The sequence below is a fragment of the Dipodomys spectabilis genome, unplaced genomic scaffold (assembly GCF_019054845.1).
Source record: "Dipodomys spectabilis isolate Male_0828 unplaced genomic scaffold, ASM1905484v1 ptg000024l, whole genome shotgun sequence".
NCBI lineage: Eukaryota > Metazoa > Chordata > Mammalia > Rodentia > Heteromyidae > Dipodomys > Dipodomys spectabilis.
Window position 1 is genome coordinate 6,183,902 of NW_024870701.1, and position 20,605 is coordinate 6,204,506.

General features: G+C 40.3%; 1 protein-coding gene across 3 annotated transcripts in view; it reads left to right on the forward strand.

Moving 5' to 3' along the window:
* The first annotated feature begins 9,937 nt into the window (after window positions 1-9,937).
* The window catches only part of Impact (impact RWD domain protein), a 30,832-nt gene continuing 20,164 nt past the window's right edge, over window positions 9,938-20,605 (forward strand). Inside the window, exons 1-4 of one of the 3 annotated variants that reach the window (XM_042675245.1) lie at window positions 9,938-10,068; window positions 10,966-11,094; window positions 12,161-12,213; window positions 14,789-14,851. In XM_042675245.1, coding sequence (XP_042531179.1) covers window positions 10,033-10,068; window positions 10,966-11,094; window positions 12,161-12,213; window positions 14,789-14,851 — 281 coding nt within the window. In that variant the 5' untranslated portion in view covers window positions 9,938-10,032. Of the gene's footprint in view, window positions 10,069-10,965; window positions 11,095-12,160; window positions 12,214-14,788; window positions 14,852-20,605 lie in introns of those variants that run through there. The other 2 variants (XM_042675246.1, XM_042675247.1) reach the window with 2 other exon arrangements.

The following is a 20,605-nucleotide window of genomic DNA, read 5'->3' on the forward strand; positions in this document are numbered from 1 at the left end:
AGAAAGGAAGGAGGGAGAGATGGGAGCATATTAGAGAAAGGAGGGAAGAAGATATCGCAAAGAAGTGACATATTTACATGTAAGTTCCTGGCCTCATGAGGTATGTAACCCAATTTGGGAGGCAAAGTATATAATGAAAAATTAACAAAAATGAATAATAATACCAAAACTAGTGAATAAATTGTAGTGGGTTTTGGAGGACTATAGCATTTCAAACTAGAATAGAGAGGAGATTTAGAAGTGTTAGAATTTATACTTAGCCTTAGCTTTGAATAGGAAATGAATAGCTTCAATAGTAAATTGGAGTGCAAAAAACTGAAAATATGAACTATACATTGGGTAGGAAATCAAGGTTAAACTGGGTGCTGTTGACTCACGCCTGTAATCCTAGCTACCCAGGAGGATGAGATCTGAGGATCATAGTTTGAATCCAGCCCAGGCAGGAAAAGCTGTGAGACTCTTACCACAATTAATCTTCAGGAAACTGGAAGTGGAGCTCAAAGTGTACAGTGCTACCTTTGAGCACAAAAGCTCAGAAACAGCACCCAAGCCATGAGTTCTAGCTTGATGACCGACAAATAAGAAAAAAATGAAATCAAGGCTGGAAACAGATTTTGTTTTTAACTATCTAGGATTTTAGGATTACCAGTGAAAAAAAGATTTAAATGTGGAGGCTTAACAGGGCAGAAAATTTGGCAGAGTCAATAGGTATTTATCATGACTTTGTGACTGGGTATACATGAAAGGCTTCATGATAGATAAAAGATCCAGGCACCATGGCTCATGCCTATAATCTTAGCTACTCAGGAGTCTGAGATCTGAAGAGCGAATTTCAAAGCCAGCCTAAGCAGGAAAGTCTGTGTGACTCTTACCTCCAATTAGCCACAAAAAGGTAGGAAGTTGAGCTGTAGTTCAAGTGGTAGAGTGCCACACTTGAGCAAAAAATGTGAAAAAAAACAAACCAAAACTAAGGGATATCACCCAGGGCCTGTGTTCAAGCCCCACTATCAGGAAAGAGAGAGAGAGAGAGAGAGGAGAGAGGAGAGAGGAGAGAGAGAGGAGAGAGAGAGGAGAGAGAGAGAATAAGAGTAAAAACTAAATAACTAAACTAAATATATATATATATATATATATATATATATATATATATATATATGGTAAAACTGAGAAAATAGATCTTGACTTCAGGCACCTAATTAAATGCATGTAGGACTTACAAATCAAGAGGTATATTAAGACATATAAAATAGGGGCTGGGAATGTGGCTTAGTGATAGAGTGCTTGCCTAGCATGCATGACACCCTGGGTTCAATTCCTTGGTATCACATAAATACGTTTGGACAAAAGAAAAAAGAAAGAAAAAGATATGTACAATAATTTTTAAAACCCATAAAAAGAGCAGATAAAATAAAAAGAAAATTTGAGATTCCCCCCTGTGGAGGCTGAGAGAATGCTTTACAGAAAAGGTGAATCTCAAAGTTAAGTTACTGAAATTAACAGGAGTTGAACATGTGGAAATGGTTAGACAAACAACATGTTTTTCTCTCTCTCTTGTTCTACAATATTTTTGTTATTTTTCCCCCCACCTTGGCTTCTGCTCCCACTATGCCATCCTCCTGGTTAGGACTTGACAGGCCTCCTCCTTGCAAACTTCAGTGGGCTTTTTCTAAGTCCTTATCTTAACTGACATTGGTGCCCTTCCCTATTTCTGAGAATGTTCTTCTCTGTTTTTCTGATTTCTTTGTCCTAGGACTTTCCCATACATGCCACAAAATCTGCCTTAAAGTCTACCTCTCCTTACAGGCTTTCTAGATGAGCTCCTATGCTCCCATAGCTGAGAGCACTATATGCTCAGATTTCCCAACTCTTTCTCTTTCTACATTATTCTTTTTTTATGGTAAAGATGCTGTACAGAGGGGTACAGTTACATGAGTAAGGTAATGAATACATACTCCCTCCTTTGTTTTTCTCCTACTATCCCTTCCCTCCCCTACCCCCCACTTTCCCCCACCCCCAAAGTTGTAAAATTCATTTCCAACATATAGTGTCTTTCTACACTATTCTTTTTTTTTTGGAGGGGGGGGGGTCCGGTCGTGTGACCTGAACTCTGGGCCTGGGCGCTGTCCCTCAGCTTTTCAGCTCAAGGCTAGCGCTCTACCACTTGAGCCACAGCACCACTTCTGGCTTTTTTCTTTTTGCTTATGTGCTGCTGAAGAATCAAACCCAGGCCCTCATACATGCAAGGCAAGCACTCTACCACTGAGCCACCCTCCCAGCCTCTACATTATTCTTGAGCTTCTGACCCACAGACTAATTAATAAAACCCAAAACAACCAAAAGGGCAATTTTTCTCTTCCTCTAAACTTCTTTCATCTGTATATTCTTTTTTGGAGGTAAGCATTCTTTTTTTTTTTTTTTTTAATTTTGTAGGCTGAGGGGCCTGAACTCAGCCTTGGCACTGTCCCTAAACTCTTCTGCTCAAGGCTAGTGTTCTACCATTTTGAACTATAGCACCACTTCTGATTTTTTTTTTTTTTTGGTAGTGGGACTTGAACTCTGGGCCTGAGCCCTGTCCCTCAGCTCTTCAGTGCCAGGCTAGCACTCTACCTCTTGAGCTACAGCGCCATTTCCAGTTTTCTCCTGGTTTATTGGAGATAAGAGTCTCACAGACTTTCCTGCCCGGGCTGGCTTTGAACTGTGATCCTCAGATCTCAGCCTTCTGAGTAGCTAGGATTACAGGCGTGAGCCACCAATGCCTGGCACTTTTGTTGTTGTTGTTGGTGGTGGTCATGGGGCTTGAACTCTAGGTTTGGCATTGCCCCTGTACTCTTCAGCTCAAGGCTAATGCTTTATCACTTGAGCCACAGTGCCACTTCTGGTTTTCTAGCTGTTATTTGGAGGTAAGAGTCTCATGGACTTTCCTGCCTGGGTTGGCTTTGAACTGTGATCCTCAGATTTCACCCTTCTGAGTAGCTAGGATTACAGGCATGAGCCACCGGCACCTGGCTGAGTCAAGCATTCTTGACTCGCATGTGTGTGTGTGTGTGTGTGTGTGTGTGTGTGTGTGTGTGTGTGTGTGTGTGTGCGCGCGCGCATGCGCGATACCCTCCTTTAAGTTTTTTCTCTCAAGGCTGCTATTCTATCCATTGAGCCATAGTTCTACTTGTTTTTGTTTGTTTATTTTTTTGTTTTGTTTTGTATTTTGCTGCTTAATTGGAGATAATTTTCTTGGATTTGTTTTCCTGGGCTGACTTTGAACTGAAATCCTCAGATCTCAGCCTCGCTAGTATTAGAGGCCTGAGCTACCACCATAACCTCAATACTTTTCTATTCTCTTTATTCTGTTTTTTTCCATGTCTCCCCTAAACCCTGTTCTACACTTCAAGGCCAGATATTTCCAAAATTTAAATCTGAGTAACAAATTTTCTTAAAATTGTAATTCTCCTTTTGAATTTCCATTGGATTATAGACCAGCTCCTTAGCATCACAAAGCCCTGCATATGGATAGATTAGTTTCTCCGCACCTTCACACAGTATTTTACAGCTCAGCAATCACAAGCAGCTTTCAATTCCCTATATTGACAGATACTTTAGAAACTTTCCTGTTTTCCTTTGTGCCTTGAACTCTTCCCAGCTTCTTCCTCTTGCTAACATTTATCCTTCAAGAAGTCTGAGCTTGAGCCAGGCACCAGCGGCTGATGCCTATAATCCTACCTACTCAGGAAGCTGAGATCTGAGGATCACAGTTCAAAGCCAGCCCCAGCAAGGAAAGTCTGTGAGACTCTTACTCCAATTACCACCAGAAAACCAGAAGTGGTGCTGTGGCTCAAGTGGTAAGGCACTTGCCTTAAGCTGAAGAGCTCAGGGACAGCACCCAGGCCCACAGTTCAAACCCTAGGAATGACCAAAAAAAAAAAAAGTAACTGCTATCAAGGAAGCTGAGTCCAAAATTATGTAGAGGGGTGGAAGGAAAGAATATTCAAGAGTATTCCAGAGAAAGAAAGAGGGGGGAAGGAAAGGAAGGGAGAGAGGGAGAGACAGACACAGAGAGAGAAAGATAAGAAGGCCTGTAGGTAAGTGAGGACTAAATCTAAACTAGGCCAGAAAGTTTAGTGCAAAAGATGCACAACTTGCAGTGGAGACAGCTGGAATGAGGAAACAAGTTTGAAGATTGTGTGAAGAAGTAAAGATTTTAGGGCTGGGAAGGTGGCTCAGTGGTAGAGCGCTTGCCTTGCATGCCTGAGGCCCTGGGTTCGATTCCTCAGCACCACATAAGCAAAAAGAAAAAAGCCGGAAGTGGCGCTGTGGCTCAAGTGGTAGAGCGCTAGCCTTGAGCTGAAGAGCTGAGGGACAGTGCCCAGGCCCAGAGTTCAAGCCCCACAACTGCCCCCCCCCAAAAAAAGAAGTAAAAATTTTAATAATAAATGTATAGAATCCTGTCACTGGTAGCTCAGACCTGTAATTCTTGCAACATAAGAGGTTGAGATCTAGGAGCCCAGTTTGAAGACAGCCCTGGCAGGAATGAGACTATTAACTCCAATTAACCAGCAAAAATCTGCAAGTACAGGTGTAGTTCAAGTGGTAGCATGCTAGCCTTGAGCAAAAAAAACAAAAAACCTCAGGGATAGAGACCAGGCTTGAGTTAAAAGTCTCAGGACCCCTTCTCCCCCCCCCCCCCCCCCCCCCCCCCCGCCCAGTAACCAACACACACATATACACAAAAGGAAACCATGTCTTTTCTATTAAAGTATGTTGCTTAAAGTTTCCTGCTTTGTCCTAGTGACATGGCTCTGGTTAAGAAAAAGAGGACTTGCTTGTAAGGAGGGATTTTTTTTTTTTTTGCCAGTCCTGGGGCTTGAACACAGGGCCTGCACACTATCCCTGAGCTTAAGTCACAGCATCACTTCTGGCTTTTTCTGTTTACATGATACTGAGGAATCGAACCCAGGGTTTCATGTATGCTAGGCAAGCACTCTACCGCTAAGCCACATTCCCAGCCCAAGGAGGGATTTTTGAAGGGTAAAGTATTGTCTTAAACTGGTTTCTTTTCAAGTTGGAATTAAGACACACCTCAGGTTGTTCAAGAAATAAGGGGGTGTGGGTAAGTCTTTTAATGGCCACCTTATGTAAATGCGTTTTATCTTGTTCAAACTAGCTAGTTGCCAACACACTGTGAATCTGATTTCAATCAATCTGAGCAGAGGTGGAGGACATGCTTTCTTAGGGGTAAATAAGGGAGCAGCCTGCCTTCTCTGTGTGCTTGCTTGCCAAATTTTTGGCTGATGGCCCATCCTTCTGCAGAAGTAAAATTTGCTTTGCTGAGTCAATTCTTTATTTTCATGTCAATTGCTGTGAGTCCATTGGTTGTTAGAGAGCATATTTATAACAGTAAGTAGCACAGATTAAAGAATAGATCTAGTATAATTTAAATTTTAGCAAGGATTTGTTTTAGTATAACTGGGTAAAAGTAGGGAGAACTAGAAAAGGAGAGAAAGTAATTTCCTGCTCCCCATGCAGGTTATGGAAAGTTAAAGAATCCACAATAAATACTCTTGAATGACCCCTTCAATGAGTAAGATAGAAAGGCAGTTGATTCATGAAAATAATATAGTCTGGAGAAAAATTTGAATTTGGATGGAAAATGCTGGGTTTCACATAAGATAACTTTTTTTTTTTTTTTTTGGGTCCGGTCGTGGGGCCTGAACTCTGGGCCTGGGCGCTGTCCCTAAGCTCTTCAGCTCAAGGCTAGCACTCTACCACTTGAGCCACAGCACCACTTCCGGCTTTTTTCTTATGTGGTGCTGAGGAATAGAACCCAGGGCCTCGAGCATGCAAGGCAAGTGCTCTACCACTGAGCCACCTTCCCTGCCCAAGATAACTTTTTTGTTGTTGTTGGTGGTGGTGGTGGTGGTATTGGTCGTGGCTTGAACTCTGGGCCTGGGCACTGTCCCTGAGCACTTCAGCTCAAGGCAAGTGCTCTACCACTTGAGCCAAAGTGCCACTTCTGGTTTTCTGGTAGTTTATTGGAGAAAAAAGTCTCAAGGACTTTCCTTGCTGGGGCTGGCTTTGAATCATGATCCTCAGATATCAGCCTCCTAAATAGCTAGAATTACAGGTGTGAGCCACCACTGTCCCGTGAGATAATCTTAAATATCCACTTGCAAATATCTTCTAGGCATGTACAGAAAAATCATTCAAAAGCTCAGAAGAGAGGAAATCATCAAAGAAGCTCCTCCCCCTCCCCCGCCTACCCCCTCTCCCCCCAAAAACCCTCCAAGGCATCCTATCATAACGGAATGTGGTGCTACTTCATAGCCCTTCAGGTCCTGGTTCTTCCTTTAGGGGGCACCAACATCATCAATGCATGGACTGGACTGGAAAGAAACGGTCCCAGGGAAAATGTCGTCCAGATGTTGATGGAAGGATCTGAAAGTGGCTTATAGCACTTCCAGATATATTCTCTTCCTTCACAGCTCTCTCTCCTGGAAGCTAGCCTCTGTAGATGACCATGTTTCTTTCTTCCCCTCTGACAAAGGATATTTCAATAATGGATTCAGAGGATGAGAGGTAATCAGTAGGAGAAAGAGCATAAGCAAAAGGGAGAGCCCTATAGGAGTATCAATAATATTATATCTCCTCTGACACTTTGTCTCTTCTTCACCTATCCCTATTGTTATTTTGCCAGTAATTTCTGGCAGTGGCTACATATTGTTAACAGTCATAGATAGAGTCTCATGAGTAGTTACTGTTCTGTGGTTGCAGCTTTTGCTAATTTCATATATATATATATATATATATATATATATATATATATTTCATTCAGTCCTGGGAGTTTTAACAGCTTCCTGCATTTAATTATCTTCAGCAGTTTCTCTATTCTTTGTGGGGTCTTTGACTGTGCCTCTTCTTTAAGTTATCCCTTCCTTAATCTTTCTTCAACTAAATAATTTAAATTTCTTATATTTCCTGTTGAAACCCTAACTGATACACTGCTTACTTCAAATTAATTCCATTTCAATTACCAGTGCAATATTTTGTGGGTAACTTAATTTGTTCTGTCAAAGGGATGCAAGGGAATTCAGTAGGCAAAATTCCTTATCATTACTATATCATGAAAGTTTTAAGGTTCTTCATTTAATTTCGGAAATGCATATTCATGATGTCTCTAATGTCCATCTATTGCTATAGACACAAAAAAACCATAAAGCAACCAATATAGACAATCCATAAAGCAATAAACAATTTGAACTATTGTATTATTTTTTCTGAAGCTTTCCCCTTCTCTTATTGGAGTCCATTGCTCTATACACCAAGGATACTATATCATAGATGGACTTTAAGGTTTGTTTGTTGAGACTGAATCTTGCTAGGTTGCCCAGGCTTCTCTCAAACTCCTGGGCTTAAGCAAAATTCCTACCTCAACTTCCTACCTTAAGCTTCCAAGTAGTTGAGATGCTATAGGCACATATAATTTCAGTTACAATAGCTATCATTTCTTGTATGCTTCCTACATGCCACAAAATGTAGCCAGGCACCGGTGTCTGACGTCTGTAATCCTAGCTACTCAGGAGGCTCAGATCAGAGGATCGTGGTTCAAAGCCAGCCCGGGCAGGAAAGACCGTGAGACTCCTATCTCCAAAAAACCACTAGAAAACCGGAAGTGGAATTGTAGCTCAAGTGGTAGAGCACTCGCCTTGAGCTGAAGAGCTGAGGGACAGCCCCCAGGCCCAGAGTTCAAGCCCCACATCTGACAAAAAAAATGTGCTAGGTTATTCCTTACTTTTATTTTTTTAAGAACTATCAACATAAACATTAATATTCTCATTTTATAGATTAGGAAAGCAAGTCTCAGAGAGACTAACTTACCCAAGTTTGGATAGATAGCATGTGTGGAGAATTAAATCAAATAATACATTTTGCAAGGCCATGCTCTTACCCTCTAGGTTCTAATGATACAGGCCAAGTACTCCTTAACTGGATTATGAGCTTAGAAATAAAAAAAATTCGTAATTGTAGTAATAGATTGTGAATAGGGATTAGTAATGAGTGTGAGAGAGACTTGCTTTTTCGACAGTGCAAAGGGCATAGTATATTAAGCTCTAGACAGGAAGGGGTGAAAATGAATTTTAGATTATTAAACAGGTTACTTGAGTTGAGAATGAGGAATGATTGGTTTCTCACATATGTTTAGAAAAACAGATAAGAAATCAGGAGTTTGTTCCCACCATACAACAGTCCCTGAGTTATTAAGTTGGTGAAACTTCATAGTGTTTTTATTTTGATTTCTTTTTCTTTTTGACAGCATAGGGCTGGAACTGGGTGCTCTCCCTGAGCTCTTTTGTCCAAGGCTTAATTGGAGATAAGAATTTTATTGGACTTTTCTGTTTGCTAGCTTTGAATTGCGATCTTCAGATCTCAGCCTCCTAAGTAGCTAGCATTACAGGCAGGAACCACCAGCTGCTGCTACCGCCTCCTCTTCCTCTTCCTCCTCCTCCTCCTCCTCCTCATCCCTTCCCTTCTCTTCCTCTTCCTGCTCCTCCTCCTCCCTTTTTCTTTTTTGCCAGTCCTGGGGCTTGAACTCAGGGCCTGGGCACTGTCCCTAAGCTGCTTTTTGCTCAAGGCTAGCACTCTACTGCTGGACCCACAGCACCACTTTTGGCCTTTTCTGTTTATGTGGTACTGAGGGATCAAACCCAGAGCTTCATGCATGCTAGGCAAGCACTCTACTACTGAGCCACATTCCCAGGCCCTCATACAGTTTTCTGAATCAAACACTTATTAGATTTTTGTTGTTGTTTGTGCCATCTTGGGGCTTGAAATCAGGGCCTGGGCATTGTCCCTGAGTTTTATTTGCTCAAGGCTAGCACTATTCTTTGTAGAAGACAATGGGATAAACTTGCAGTCCACTTTTTACTGTTGGTATACTTTTGTTCCCTCTAGCTTCCTAAAGGCAACACATGATATTAAGTTTTATATTTCCAATGTTTTCCAATGTCTCATAGATGTCTGTTGAGCTAATTTCAGGCATTTTGCCAGTGCATCCATAATCTGAGTAAAGCTTAAAAGGGAGCCAGAAAAATGTCTATAAGGAAAAGCAGCAAGATGCACTATTTTGAGTATTTTTGTATATGCGTCTTTGTGAACACTGGAGGGCAAAATACACTCCCAAAGAACAGAATAAATATCTTGGTTGAGGTTATCTGGAATAAGTTTGACAATTTATAAATACATTGGAATGTGACACTGAATATATGTTGGGGGTTATGGGAGAAATGCCAAGAAATTGGTTCAAATTTTTTTTGGGGAGGCGGGCAGGTAATATAATAATGCTCTTTTGGCTAATTGGCCTAACTAGGGTCTCCTCCAAAAGCTGTTCTTAGACAAAATGTTCAAGGGCATTAAAAGACGATAGCAATACACGGATAAGGTTTTTCCCTCATGTTTTCAACATTGCTTGCCCTCTCCTGCCTCCTTGTTTTTGGATTGGTTTTTTTTTTTTTTTGGTAAATCAAAACTATATTTTCCAAGACACCATGCCTTAAGACATGTTAAAACAAACAACACCCCTGCCTGGACTTGGAAGCTGCAGGTGTCTCTCTCCCTGGGGCTGGGCGGTGCGCTCCAGCTCCCCAGGTCTCCGCGGTGGCTGGGTGGGGGAGCTTCTCAAGGGGTCCAAGGCGAGCAGAAGCCCCCAGCCCCAGGCAGTCTGCAACAAGCACAGGCGAGAAGCTCCCCGGCGGCTCCTCGGGGCTGCAGCTTCCCCTGGTCTTCGGGGGTCCCATGGCTAGGACGCGGAGCGCGGGCCAGGGGCCGCGCCTGGTAGCTGTCTCTCAAGCGCAGCGACCACGGCAACCCTCGCCCCCAGCTGGCTCGCAACCCGGAAGTAGAAGCGGGAACGCTGTGGTGCCCGGGTTTATGGTTCCGGGTCCGGCTGCGCTGCAGCCCGCGCTCTGCTCGCCGCGCCGCTCCCCGCCCCCCGCTCTCCGGACCCGGTCCCATCGCGGCTACGGGGGGCCGCTCTCGGGGGGCCTCATGGCCGAGGGGGACGCAGGGAGCGACCAGAGGCAGGTGAGGCCCTAGCGGAGCGCCGACCTTCCTGGCTCAGCTCGGCCTCGCCTCATCTTCCCAGGCCGCCGCCTCCCGGGGCCACCCCGGGTCGCGCCCGCACTGCCCGGACCTCTCGGCCTTGCCGAGTGCTCCACCGCGGTCCATTGTGCCAGCGCTTCCCCTCAGCCCAGCTCTCCTGGGCCGGCTGCAGGCCCGGCCCAAGGCCGCTGTCCTCGTCTACCATTGGCACGCGCCTGAGCAACTCGGGGCCCAAGGCTGGAACCCGGGTTCTGTACCTTACTGGGTCACCGAGGCCCGGTCCTTAAGCCCAGTTTTTGTTTTTCCCTTTGAGGGGGAAAAAGTGCATTGACACCGACCCTGCAGTTCCTTGAGAGCCCGTGGATCTCTTGGTCTGGAGTTTTCTCCCGTGCGTGGTTCATGTGGGTGCTCATAAGGCATTTCTTACCGGGCCCTGTGGATACAATGAATTTATCCAAAGTCGAATGCCTGTATAGGCTTCCCATTTTTCACCATGAGATCTAGTTATTTCTAATCTCAAAGCAAAAGAATGTTTCAAGGTCTGATTACCAAAACGAAACAAAATCAAGGCCTAGTTTCAGAAAAAGAAAAAGGAAAACAACTCAGCTGGAATGTAGGCAGAATGAAAAACTATTAGGAATGGTCCTGGGGGCTGGATTTCTGTCTTGTTTATCTTTGCACCTGTGAATCACCTCAGGATAAGGAAAAGGCCAAAGCCTTGGTAATGCAGGAGGAAGGCTAGTACCAGTCATGGCAGTAAGTCAGAAAACGAGTTAAGAGTAAGAGATGGTTGTCCTACTGCTAAGCACTTTTGACTTCCCCCAGGCTAGTGATAGGTTTGTACATTTGCTGACCTTTTCTTCTTTAATCACCTTTTAGAATGAGGAAATTGAAGCAATGGCAGCAATTTATGGCGAAGAATGGTGTGTCATTGATGACTGTGCCAAAATATTTTGTATTAGAATTAGCGACGATATAGATGACCCCAAGTGGACACTTTGCTTGCAGGTATATATTTTTTTCTTTTTCTCTGCCGCCATTTTCCTGTCCCAGTAGTTAATATGTGGTTGAACATATTCTTACATGAGTTATTTTCTGAGTAGTCTCTATTAATTTTTGTCATGATTATGTATGAATCACGCTCAAATCTTGCTTTTATTAGTCGTTTGAATCTTTATCTCAATTATTGTAACTATTAAAAATGTTAATGTACCGTTGACAAATGAGTTTTACTTCCTTTTGTTAATCCATCTATGTAATATGCAAAGGTCTAAACCTCTAAAGATGGTCTAAACCATTAATAATGTGACTGATCCATAGAGTAGACACATTTCTTTATTGAGAATTAGAATAAAATAAATGGAAAGATCAGCATGGCTTCCTTAGTGCTTATTTGCTTAGTACTTATGCTTTCAACATAAAGGATGCTAAGTTGAGCGTCAGTATTTGTTATGATAATACTAATTTGAAAATAAATGTATATGATTCTGTATTAAGTAACAGCCTTTTCTGTATAGTGTATATGATAAATTTCACAGGATTTTTTTTTTTTTTTGTATCCAGGAAATTTTACGGAAAATGATACAAATTGCCCATTGGGAGGGCATGGCGTTATGGCTGTTTTAGCTTTCTTTTTTCTTTCATTCCCCTCACCCTCATTTGTTCTCATCTTTATTGTTTTTATATTTTCTCTGCAAACAATTTGCTCCTCTTTTGGAGGAGCTAACATTGGCAGTCACACAATATATTCAGTATGGAAGTATAAATTTGCGGAGGGAATTCTCTTCTGATGTCTAATATAAAAATGGTTTGGGAAGTGGTGCTGTAGCTCAAGTGGTAGAGTGCTTGCCTTGAGCTGAAGAGCTGAGGGACAGCACCCAGGCCCAGAGTTCAAGCCCCATGACTGACAAAAAAAAAAAAAAAGAAAAGAAAAGAAAAGAAAATACTGGGAGAGAGTAAAATATTGTTTAAAAAAATGGTTTGGCAGATTAGAAATTTGTGAATTGACTAGCTTGATTATTTTTGATGCATGATGAAGGAAGTGTAAACAGATTTGTTTTAAACTGCATTGTAGGTGATGCTTCCTAGTGAATATCCAGGTACAGCTCCACCTATTTATCAGCTGAAGTAAGCTATATTTCTCCTTTTATATTTTTACAAAAAAATTTGTGCTGTAAAAGGTATTTTTCCATACTGTACATTGTGTTTATGTGAAATACGTTAAAAATTGAAATGTATATAGAAATTAAAAACACATGATTTGGCATAGAATATGTAACTTAAAAAAGAAAACCTAAAAACACATTGAAAGCTGTGCATTACCAGCTCAATGCTTGTAATCCTAGCTAATCAGGAGACTGAGATCTGAGGATCATGGTTTAAAGTCAGCTGGGGGAAGAAAGTGGAGCTGTGGTTCAAGGGATAGAAGGCTACCTTTGAGTGAAAAAGTTCAGAGACAGTGCCTAGGTCCTGAATTCAAGCCAACACAAAACAAAACCTCACCCACATTGAGAAACATGAGATACAGCCCAAGAGGTAGATCACCAGCCATGAACAGTATGAGGTCCTGAATTCAAATCCCAGGATCTTAACAAACCAACAAACAAAAAACCCTACACATTGACATTTGCATCTTAGTAAAAAGCAGTCACAGAGTGCAAAGGGGTAAAATAACTAGAATAGTTATTCCAGTTAGGAATCTGGAAACTGGCCCTTGGAGTTTATTTTTCCTAACCTAGTTCTGCTGACAGTTACAGTTCCTTTTTGACCTTTACTTAAAACAGCCAGCCTTCTAGGAGTTAGCCAGCATGCTTCTGGTGATTCTTCTTGCCCCTTTCTTCTTGTTATTGAGGAACTATTTTTTTTAGTAATCTAAAATTAACCTTTATTCCTTATGATCTGTTGATGCAAGTGACCTGTGATCTACTTTGCTGATTTTGGCAATATTTTTTGCAAAATAAATTTGCAAAAAAAACTTACTAACACTTTTATCTAGTAGTGGGATTATTTTTTATGTATTTTAAAACCATAGTAATGCCAGGCACCAGTGACTGATGCCTACAATCCTAGCTGCTCAAGAGGGTGAGAGCTGAGGATTTGGGTTCAAAGCCAGTTTGAGAGACTCTTACCTCCAGTTAACCAGAAACAAGTCAGAATTGGAGGTGTGGGTCAAGTGCTAGCCTTGAGCAGAGAAATCTAGGAGAGAGTGGAAGACCCTAACTTCAAGCCCTACTACTTTCTTTTTTTTTTTGGTTCCGGTCGTGGGGCCTGAACTCTGGGCCTGGGCGCTGTCCCTCAGCTCTTAAGCTCAAGGCTAGCACTCTACCACTTGAGCCCAGCGCCACTTCCAGCTTTTTTCTTTTTGCTTATGTGGTGCTAAGGAATCGAACCCAGGGCCTTAGGCATGCAAGGCAAGCGCTCTACCACTGAGCCACCTTCCCAGCCCCTCTACTACTTTCATGTACACACAATAAATAAATAAACCTATAGTAGTAATTAGTAAAAGAACTCGTGTGTGTGTGTGTGTGTGTGTGTGTGTGTGCGCGCGCGTGTGCGTGTGCGCGTGCCTCGTGGGGCTTGAACTCAAGGCCTGGGCTCTGTCTCTCAGCTTTTTCACTCAAGACTAACACTCTACCACTTCAGGTTTTCTGGTGGTTAATTGGAGATGAGAGTATCACTGGCTTTCCTGCCTGGGCTGGCTTTGGACCCATGATTCTCAGATCTCAGCCTCCTGAGTACCTAGGATTACAAGTGTAAGCCACCTGTGACCAGCTCATTTTTATTTAATGGAAATGATAAATACGAAGCAGGAGAGGCGTAATCCTTGTATAAAATAGGAGCCAGCGACACTCTTGTATTTATCTGTTCTCTTTTTAGTCAGTTACTTAAAAAAAAAAACAACCCAACAAAAACAAAAAAAAGCTGTACATTTTAACATAAAATAAATTATGATGAGCCATTTTTTAAAAAAATGATAAATACAGAAAAATTTTTAAATCTTAATGTTTTTAGAAAAAGCTAAATGTTTTTCACAATCATCTGGGAACTACCTTATTTGTAAGAGTTGCTTTGGAGAGACCAGGTAATAAAATTGGAACTCCTAGTATTATGGCACATATTGTTAATCTGGATATTTAGCTTCTACAATCAGTTCTGTCACTTAAGTAAACTTGGAAAGTTTATGAGATCCTATGAACTTATCTTTGTGTTTGTTCATTAAAAAAAAATTATATAGTACCTGTCCAGGTGCTTGAACTAAGAGCCTGGATGCTGTCCCTTAGCTTTTGTGCTCAAGGCTGGTGCTCTGCCACTTGAGCCACAGCTCCACTGGATATTTGGTTGTTAATTGGAGATAAGAGCCTCATGGACTTCCCTGCCCTGGCTTGTTTTGAACCCCTATCCTCAGATCTCAGCCTTTTGAATGTCTAGGGTTACTAGTACCTGGCTTTCATCTTTATTTTTTTAAGCCCTTAAAACAGGCTAATTTGGTGTTGATTTTGTCATGGTTTGTGAGGAAGATTAATAAATTAATGCTAATGAAAGAGTTTCAAATTTGCATAGTATACAAATATAGACACAATTTACCTGAAAGCAGATACTTTAAAAAATTAAAATAATTTGTGTACTAATCAGTAATTTCTGTTTGAAATATAAACAGAATCTTTGGATAATCTTTTTTTTTAATTGTGTTTTATTCAATTAGTGCTCCTTGGTTAAAAGGGCAAGAACGTGTGGATTTATCGAACAGCCTTGAGGAAATATATATGTAAGTAACAGGTGATTTTTAAAAATTTTGTTAGTGATTGTACTTGTGAAACTTATCTTACTATCCCTTTGGTCATACTAACTTTTTATTAATAAAAAGATTGCTTGAATTGTATCCATTCTGTATATCATCTATATAGTAAAATTTTTAAAAATTGAAAAAAAACTTACTTGAAGAGCCCTTGAAAGGTTATTTATGTAATTTCATATATTCATTTGATATAAAAACACAGTAACATTTAGAGCTAATGGGTATAAAACATTTAGCTGACTTGTGAAGTAAGTTCAGAGAATTCCTCTTGTATGTTTATTTTCAAGAGATAGGCAGAAATGAAATTGACAGCAGGTGAATTCTAACCACAGGTTCTTGTTAAATGTCTAAATACCTTGCTCATTCATTTATTCATTCAATGAATGCTACATGACAAATACTACTTTAGATCCTAGATACACATGATTAGCATAAACAGAAAGTTGTTTATTTTTTTTATGGCATTTAGCATTTACCAGCAGGAGCAAGGGAAAGATATTCCGTAAAGCCTCATGAAAATGAGTGTAAACTATAGCTTGGGTTAAGTTGTATAAAAGAAAGATCAGCAATATGGTACTAATTGAGTTGGGGGGAAAAAAATAACGAACAAAAACTTCTTAGCCTAGGAAGGGAGGGAGCATCTTCTTCTAGAACTGAGTTAGTTTGGTGAAGTTAAATCCAGTGAGAGGCCATGGTGTGTCTGAAGGTTTTGTGTCAGGAAACTACATCATTAAGGAATTAGTAATGGTGATAGCAGTGGGAAGAGGGCCTGGACCAGGTAGTTAGGGAAGATCCATTGAAGTTTTAAAGGCTATATTGAGGAGCTTTTTCTTTGTCCTAAGAAAAATTGAGGCAGTTTTAAGTAATGGGGTACCAATAATAAGATTTTCATTTTGAAAAAAATCATCCTATTGCTATATGGAGATGGATTGGAAAATAGCAAAAATGTGTGGGAAACCAGTTTGGAGGCTGATACATTAGCCCAGAAGATATGATGGATTTGGCTTAATTTTAATGAGATATATTAATTTATTAAATAATATTCTGGAATATCAGTTTTTTCCAATTCAGGAACTAGTAAAGATTCTATTATATTTCTAGGTGGCCATCCCATTTGGTACAGTGAGAGTACCCCCTTTGTGTCCTTGGGATCCAGGCAGGTTTCTTTTCCTCCCAAAATATTTAATTAGAAAATGGTAAGTCACCATGGAATCCATTCTACTTGTTTTCTTCTTAAAGGAAGTGTGGTCTTCTTGGGCCCCTGTTTAGTGATTCTGTTATCTTCAGTATGTAGATGTTATTTTCTCAACTAGATAATTTTTGATATCTGTCCCTAACCTTACCGGTCACTCCAACTTTTATGTTCCCAACAAACTTCTTGGTATAGTCCAGTTTTTTTGGCCAACTTTTCTCTACCTTAATATAGAGTAAGATAAGTACACTGAAAAGTTGCTTATCATTGATGTCTTAATTATACATCTGATGGTCATTTTTCAGCTCTTATTTTACTTGATCTCGTAACTTTCATATTCACCACTTCTTTCTTGAAAATCTTTCACTTTTGACTTCTATTCATGTTAATTGTATTCACTAGTTAGATTTTTCATCTATTTATGCATTATTTTGAAGTAGCTTCTCAATCACCCTTATTTTGTCCCAAAGTCCTTCGTGTGTGTGTGTGTGTGTGTGTGTGTGTGTGTGTGTGTGTGTGTGTGTGTATGTGTTTGTGCACACCCGCACATGCGCGCGTACGTATGTGTGTGCCCATCCTAGGGCCTGAACTCAGAGTCTGGGTGTTGTCCCTGAGCTTTTTGGCTTAAAACTAGTGCTCTACCAATTGAGCCAGTGATACTCCCCCCATAGATACAATTTGACTCTTCTTTTTAATTAGCAATTTGAGATTTAGAAGGTTCAGAGATTATGAAGGAGCTTATTCTCAAGATGACATACAATTTTTATAGTGTTAGTTACTCAAAGTATGTGAAAAACTCAGTCCAATAGTATTATTTTTGTTCATGTAATTGAAATAGAAATACCTATTACATGGTATTTTTTAAAAGTTTTGTCTAACAAATTTTAATTATATTTTCTAATACTTCCAGAAGGGGGCAGCAAGGGAAATATATTATTGAGCTTCAAAATTAAACAAATACATATATTAATAACAGTTTTTAAAATTGTCTTTAATTATACAAAGGGGTTTTAATTTAATATGTCAGTTTATGAATACAATGCATTTTGATTAATGTCACTCTATCATTCTCTCCCATATGTCCCAATCAATAATATAGTTTTTAAAGTTTAGTGTGTGTGTGTGTGTGTGTGTGTGTGTGTGTGTGTGTGTGTGTGTGTGTGTGTATGCTGGTTCTGGGTCTTGGGTGCTATCCTCAAGCTTTCTTGCTTAAGGCTAGCACTCTAATACTTGAACTATACCTCTACTTCTGGCTTTTTTGGTGGAGATAAGAGTCTCACAGATTTTCATTCCTGGGCTGGTTTCAAACCATGATCCTCAGATCTCAGCTAAGGTTATGGGCCTGAGCCACTGGTACCTAGTTCATAGTCTTTTATGATTACACAAACTATAAGACTATTGAAGTTAGTACATTTAGCTTCATTCTGATTAGTAATTTGATTTTTGTCTTTATAAGTGACTACTAAGATAGGGTAGAAAGAAAAGTTAACAGATTTTTCAGTAAATATTGATTGAATGCATTAATATACTCACATCATTAGGGATTTTGAATTTTAAAATTAGAACCAAAGTCCTGAAGGTATATCTCAGTATATTTCTTGCTTAATGTGCAAGAAACCCTGAATTTGATCCTTACCAACACACACACACACACACACACACACACTCACACACACACACACACACAAGATGAATGTGTACCAGTGTGAAAGGGAGAGAGTTTACTGAGCCATTTGAACCAAGTCTAAGGTAGCCCTCCCTCCCTGCCTTCTTCCCTTCTTCCCTCCCATCCTCCCTCCTTCCCTTTCTTCCTTCCTTCCAGCCATTTTTTTTTTTTTGTATTGGTATATAGAACCTTGTACTCTCACTTGGCTTTTGGGCTCAAGGTTGGTACTCTACTATTGAGCCCTACATCTACTTCCAGCTTTTTTTGCTGGTTAATTGAAGATAAGAGTCCACAGACCTTTCTGCCTAGACAATAGCTTTGTATGTCTTTTACAGATACCAGTGTTCTAAGTGGCTAGGATTTCAGGCATGAGCCACCAGCACTTGGCTTAAAGTAGCACTTTTTGAAGTTAGTACCAAAGCATCTTTGAGAGTGTGGATAGGTTACAAGGGTAGGTTTCACTGTGAAAGGGAATTTGTGCACAGCATTTACAAGTTAATCAAAGAAAGAGGACTCTGTTAGAGGAACTTTGTAAGCAAAATCATGAAGATGGGAAGCATCCTACCATCTTTAGAGTTAGCTTTTCATCAGTGTAATATATAGCTGATATAATACATTATTACTAGATAACATGAGAAAAGGTTTATTTTAGCTCAGTGTTTTAGAGATTGATGATCATTTTGCCCCATGGCACTGGGCCTGTGGCAGCACACCGCAGGAGAGAGTGGTGGAGCAAAACTTGCTTACCTCATGATGTGAAGTAAAAGAGAGGAACCAGGTGTGGATCCCACTCTCTCTGTTAACAGTGTGTTCCTAGTGACCTGAAGACCACTCCGTGGGCCCCACCTTTGCAAAGTGCTAGAGTGGGAACCAGTTAAGTGCCAAGTGGTTACATTCCAAATTCACACCATGGCACAAAGTTTATGTTTCTGGTATGTAAATTGAGGCAAGTTTGAGGGAAAGGACTCTCTAAGCTGGAATAAAGACTGTGAGTATTGTCTTGTAGGTTCTGGGCATTTTAGGAGGAGACATAATTCTATTTGTGTGGTAGTATGGTGAATAGGCTGTTAGGAGTTGAGGTTAAAGAGTGGGTAGAAAGGCTAAAAATGAAGAAAGGACCACTTTAGGGAGAGCAGTCAGTAACTCAGGAAGGGTTTATTGAAGACTGGAAAAGAATAGCTAGTTATTTAAGAATGTGAAGTAGGATTTGATGATTGATTAGCTAAGCACACATTAGCTTGGTTATATTTTATTATATATTTTATATTTGGCTTTTTGAGTAGATGAGAATAACACATATTTGTAATGCTTACAGTGTTACTAGGAAAGAAAATGATAGGGATTTGTGATATTTGAATGTATGGTGATCCGTTGTAACAGTGCTTAATTTAAAAAATCCAAGAATTTTAAATTGCTTTCTTTTTTTTACTTTTTATTGTTTTCTTTTGTTGTTGTTGTTTTCCAGTGCTGGGATTGAAGCCCAGAGTTTTGTGTATTCTAGACAAGTTCTTTTGGATGTTAATTTTGTCTAGTGAGCTTATCAGAGCTGAAATTTTAGCAGAAAAAAGTTAAGCAGACAAGAAAAACATTGCTCAAGCTACTAGGATGGAGAGAAACTAGTACTAAATTTGAACTGAACTTTTCTGTGACAAAGGCAGAAGGGATTTAAGGGCTGGGATAAGCTAATGGAGCAGTACTAGGTACTCAGGGTGATTAATGGATGAATGCTTTGTGCATACTGAGTTATTACTGACTTTGCTAATAGTTTTCTCTTTTTAGGCAATCTGTATTTACTAATTCATTGTGCCCGAAAGTTAGGCTCAGACTAAGAGCCTCAGGGTACTCTTTCCTGAGGGTCTGGTCCCAGGTTCTCAGGACATTCCTGAGATGTAAAACTGGCCATCAGGCTTCTATAAAAAAATTTAGATATATCTCAAAAGGGCAGAGTTATAAGAACAGTTTTTCCAAAGAAAATATGCAAAGGAAAAAGGAAGCTAACAATCTAGGTAAGATGTAGCCTGTAAAGCTTAGGCTGAGGTTAAAGTTGTTTTAGTCCTGTTTCTTGAGTCAGTGTTTAAATAATGTGACTTCCTTGTGTTTATGTTTCTATCTGTAAAATTAGGATAAAATTTTAGGAATTAAAGGACATCCATATGAGAACACATGGGAGAGAAAAATCACTCAGATCATGAGTGTGGAGCAAAAAGAAAATTAAGGACAAGCATTCTGTGGACGACTGATCTTTTTATCTATGGCCTTTCACAAAACTACATGTGCTGTGACACCCAGTTTAATTATTGATATGAGTTCTCTACTAAATTTTTTGTTGTGTAGGTGACCTTGAGCCACTCTTCCCAATCTCTGTCTCCTAGCTGAGATTACAGGTGTGAGCTTTGAAGCCCAGTCTTGAAGTATTTGTTTTTTTTTTTTTTAATAAACTAAGATTGTAAATGTTTAGAGCTTCCTCATCTATTAAAAAAAAAAACAAGGGCTGGCTCAGTGGTAGAGCGTTGCCTTGCATGCATGAGGCCCTGGGTTTGATTCCTCAGCACCACATAAGCAAAAAAGGAAAAAGCCTGAAGTGACTCTGTGGCTCAAGTGGTAGAGCGCTAGCCTTGAGCTGAAGAGCTGAGGGACAGCACCCAGGCCCAGAGTTCAGGCCCCACAACCGGACTCCCCAAAAAACAAAGCAAAACAAAACAAAAACTCAAGAGTTTTCGTGGACTTGACTAAAGTCCTAGCTATTTATTAGGAGAGAAAAATGGCTTGAGCTTTGTACTAATTCTGGTTTTTATTCTAGCTATGTACTTTTTACTGCTTATAAGACTGTCTTGGCCAAGTTAATTGAGCTCTGTCAATTTGTTTT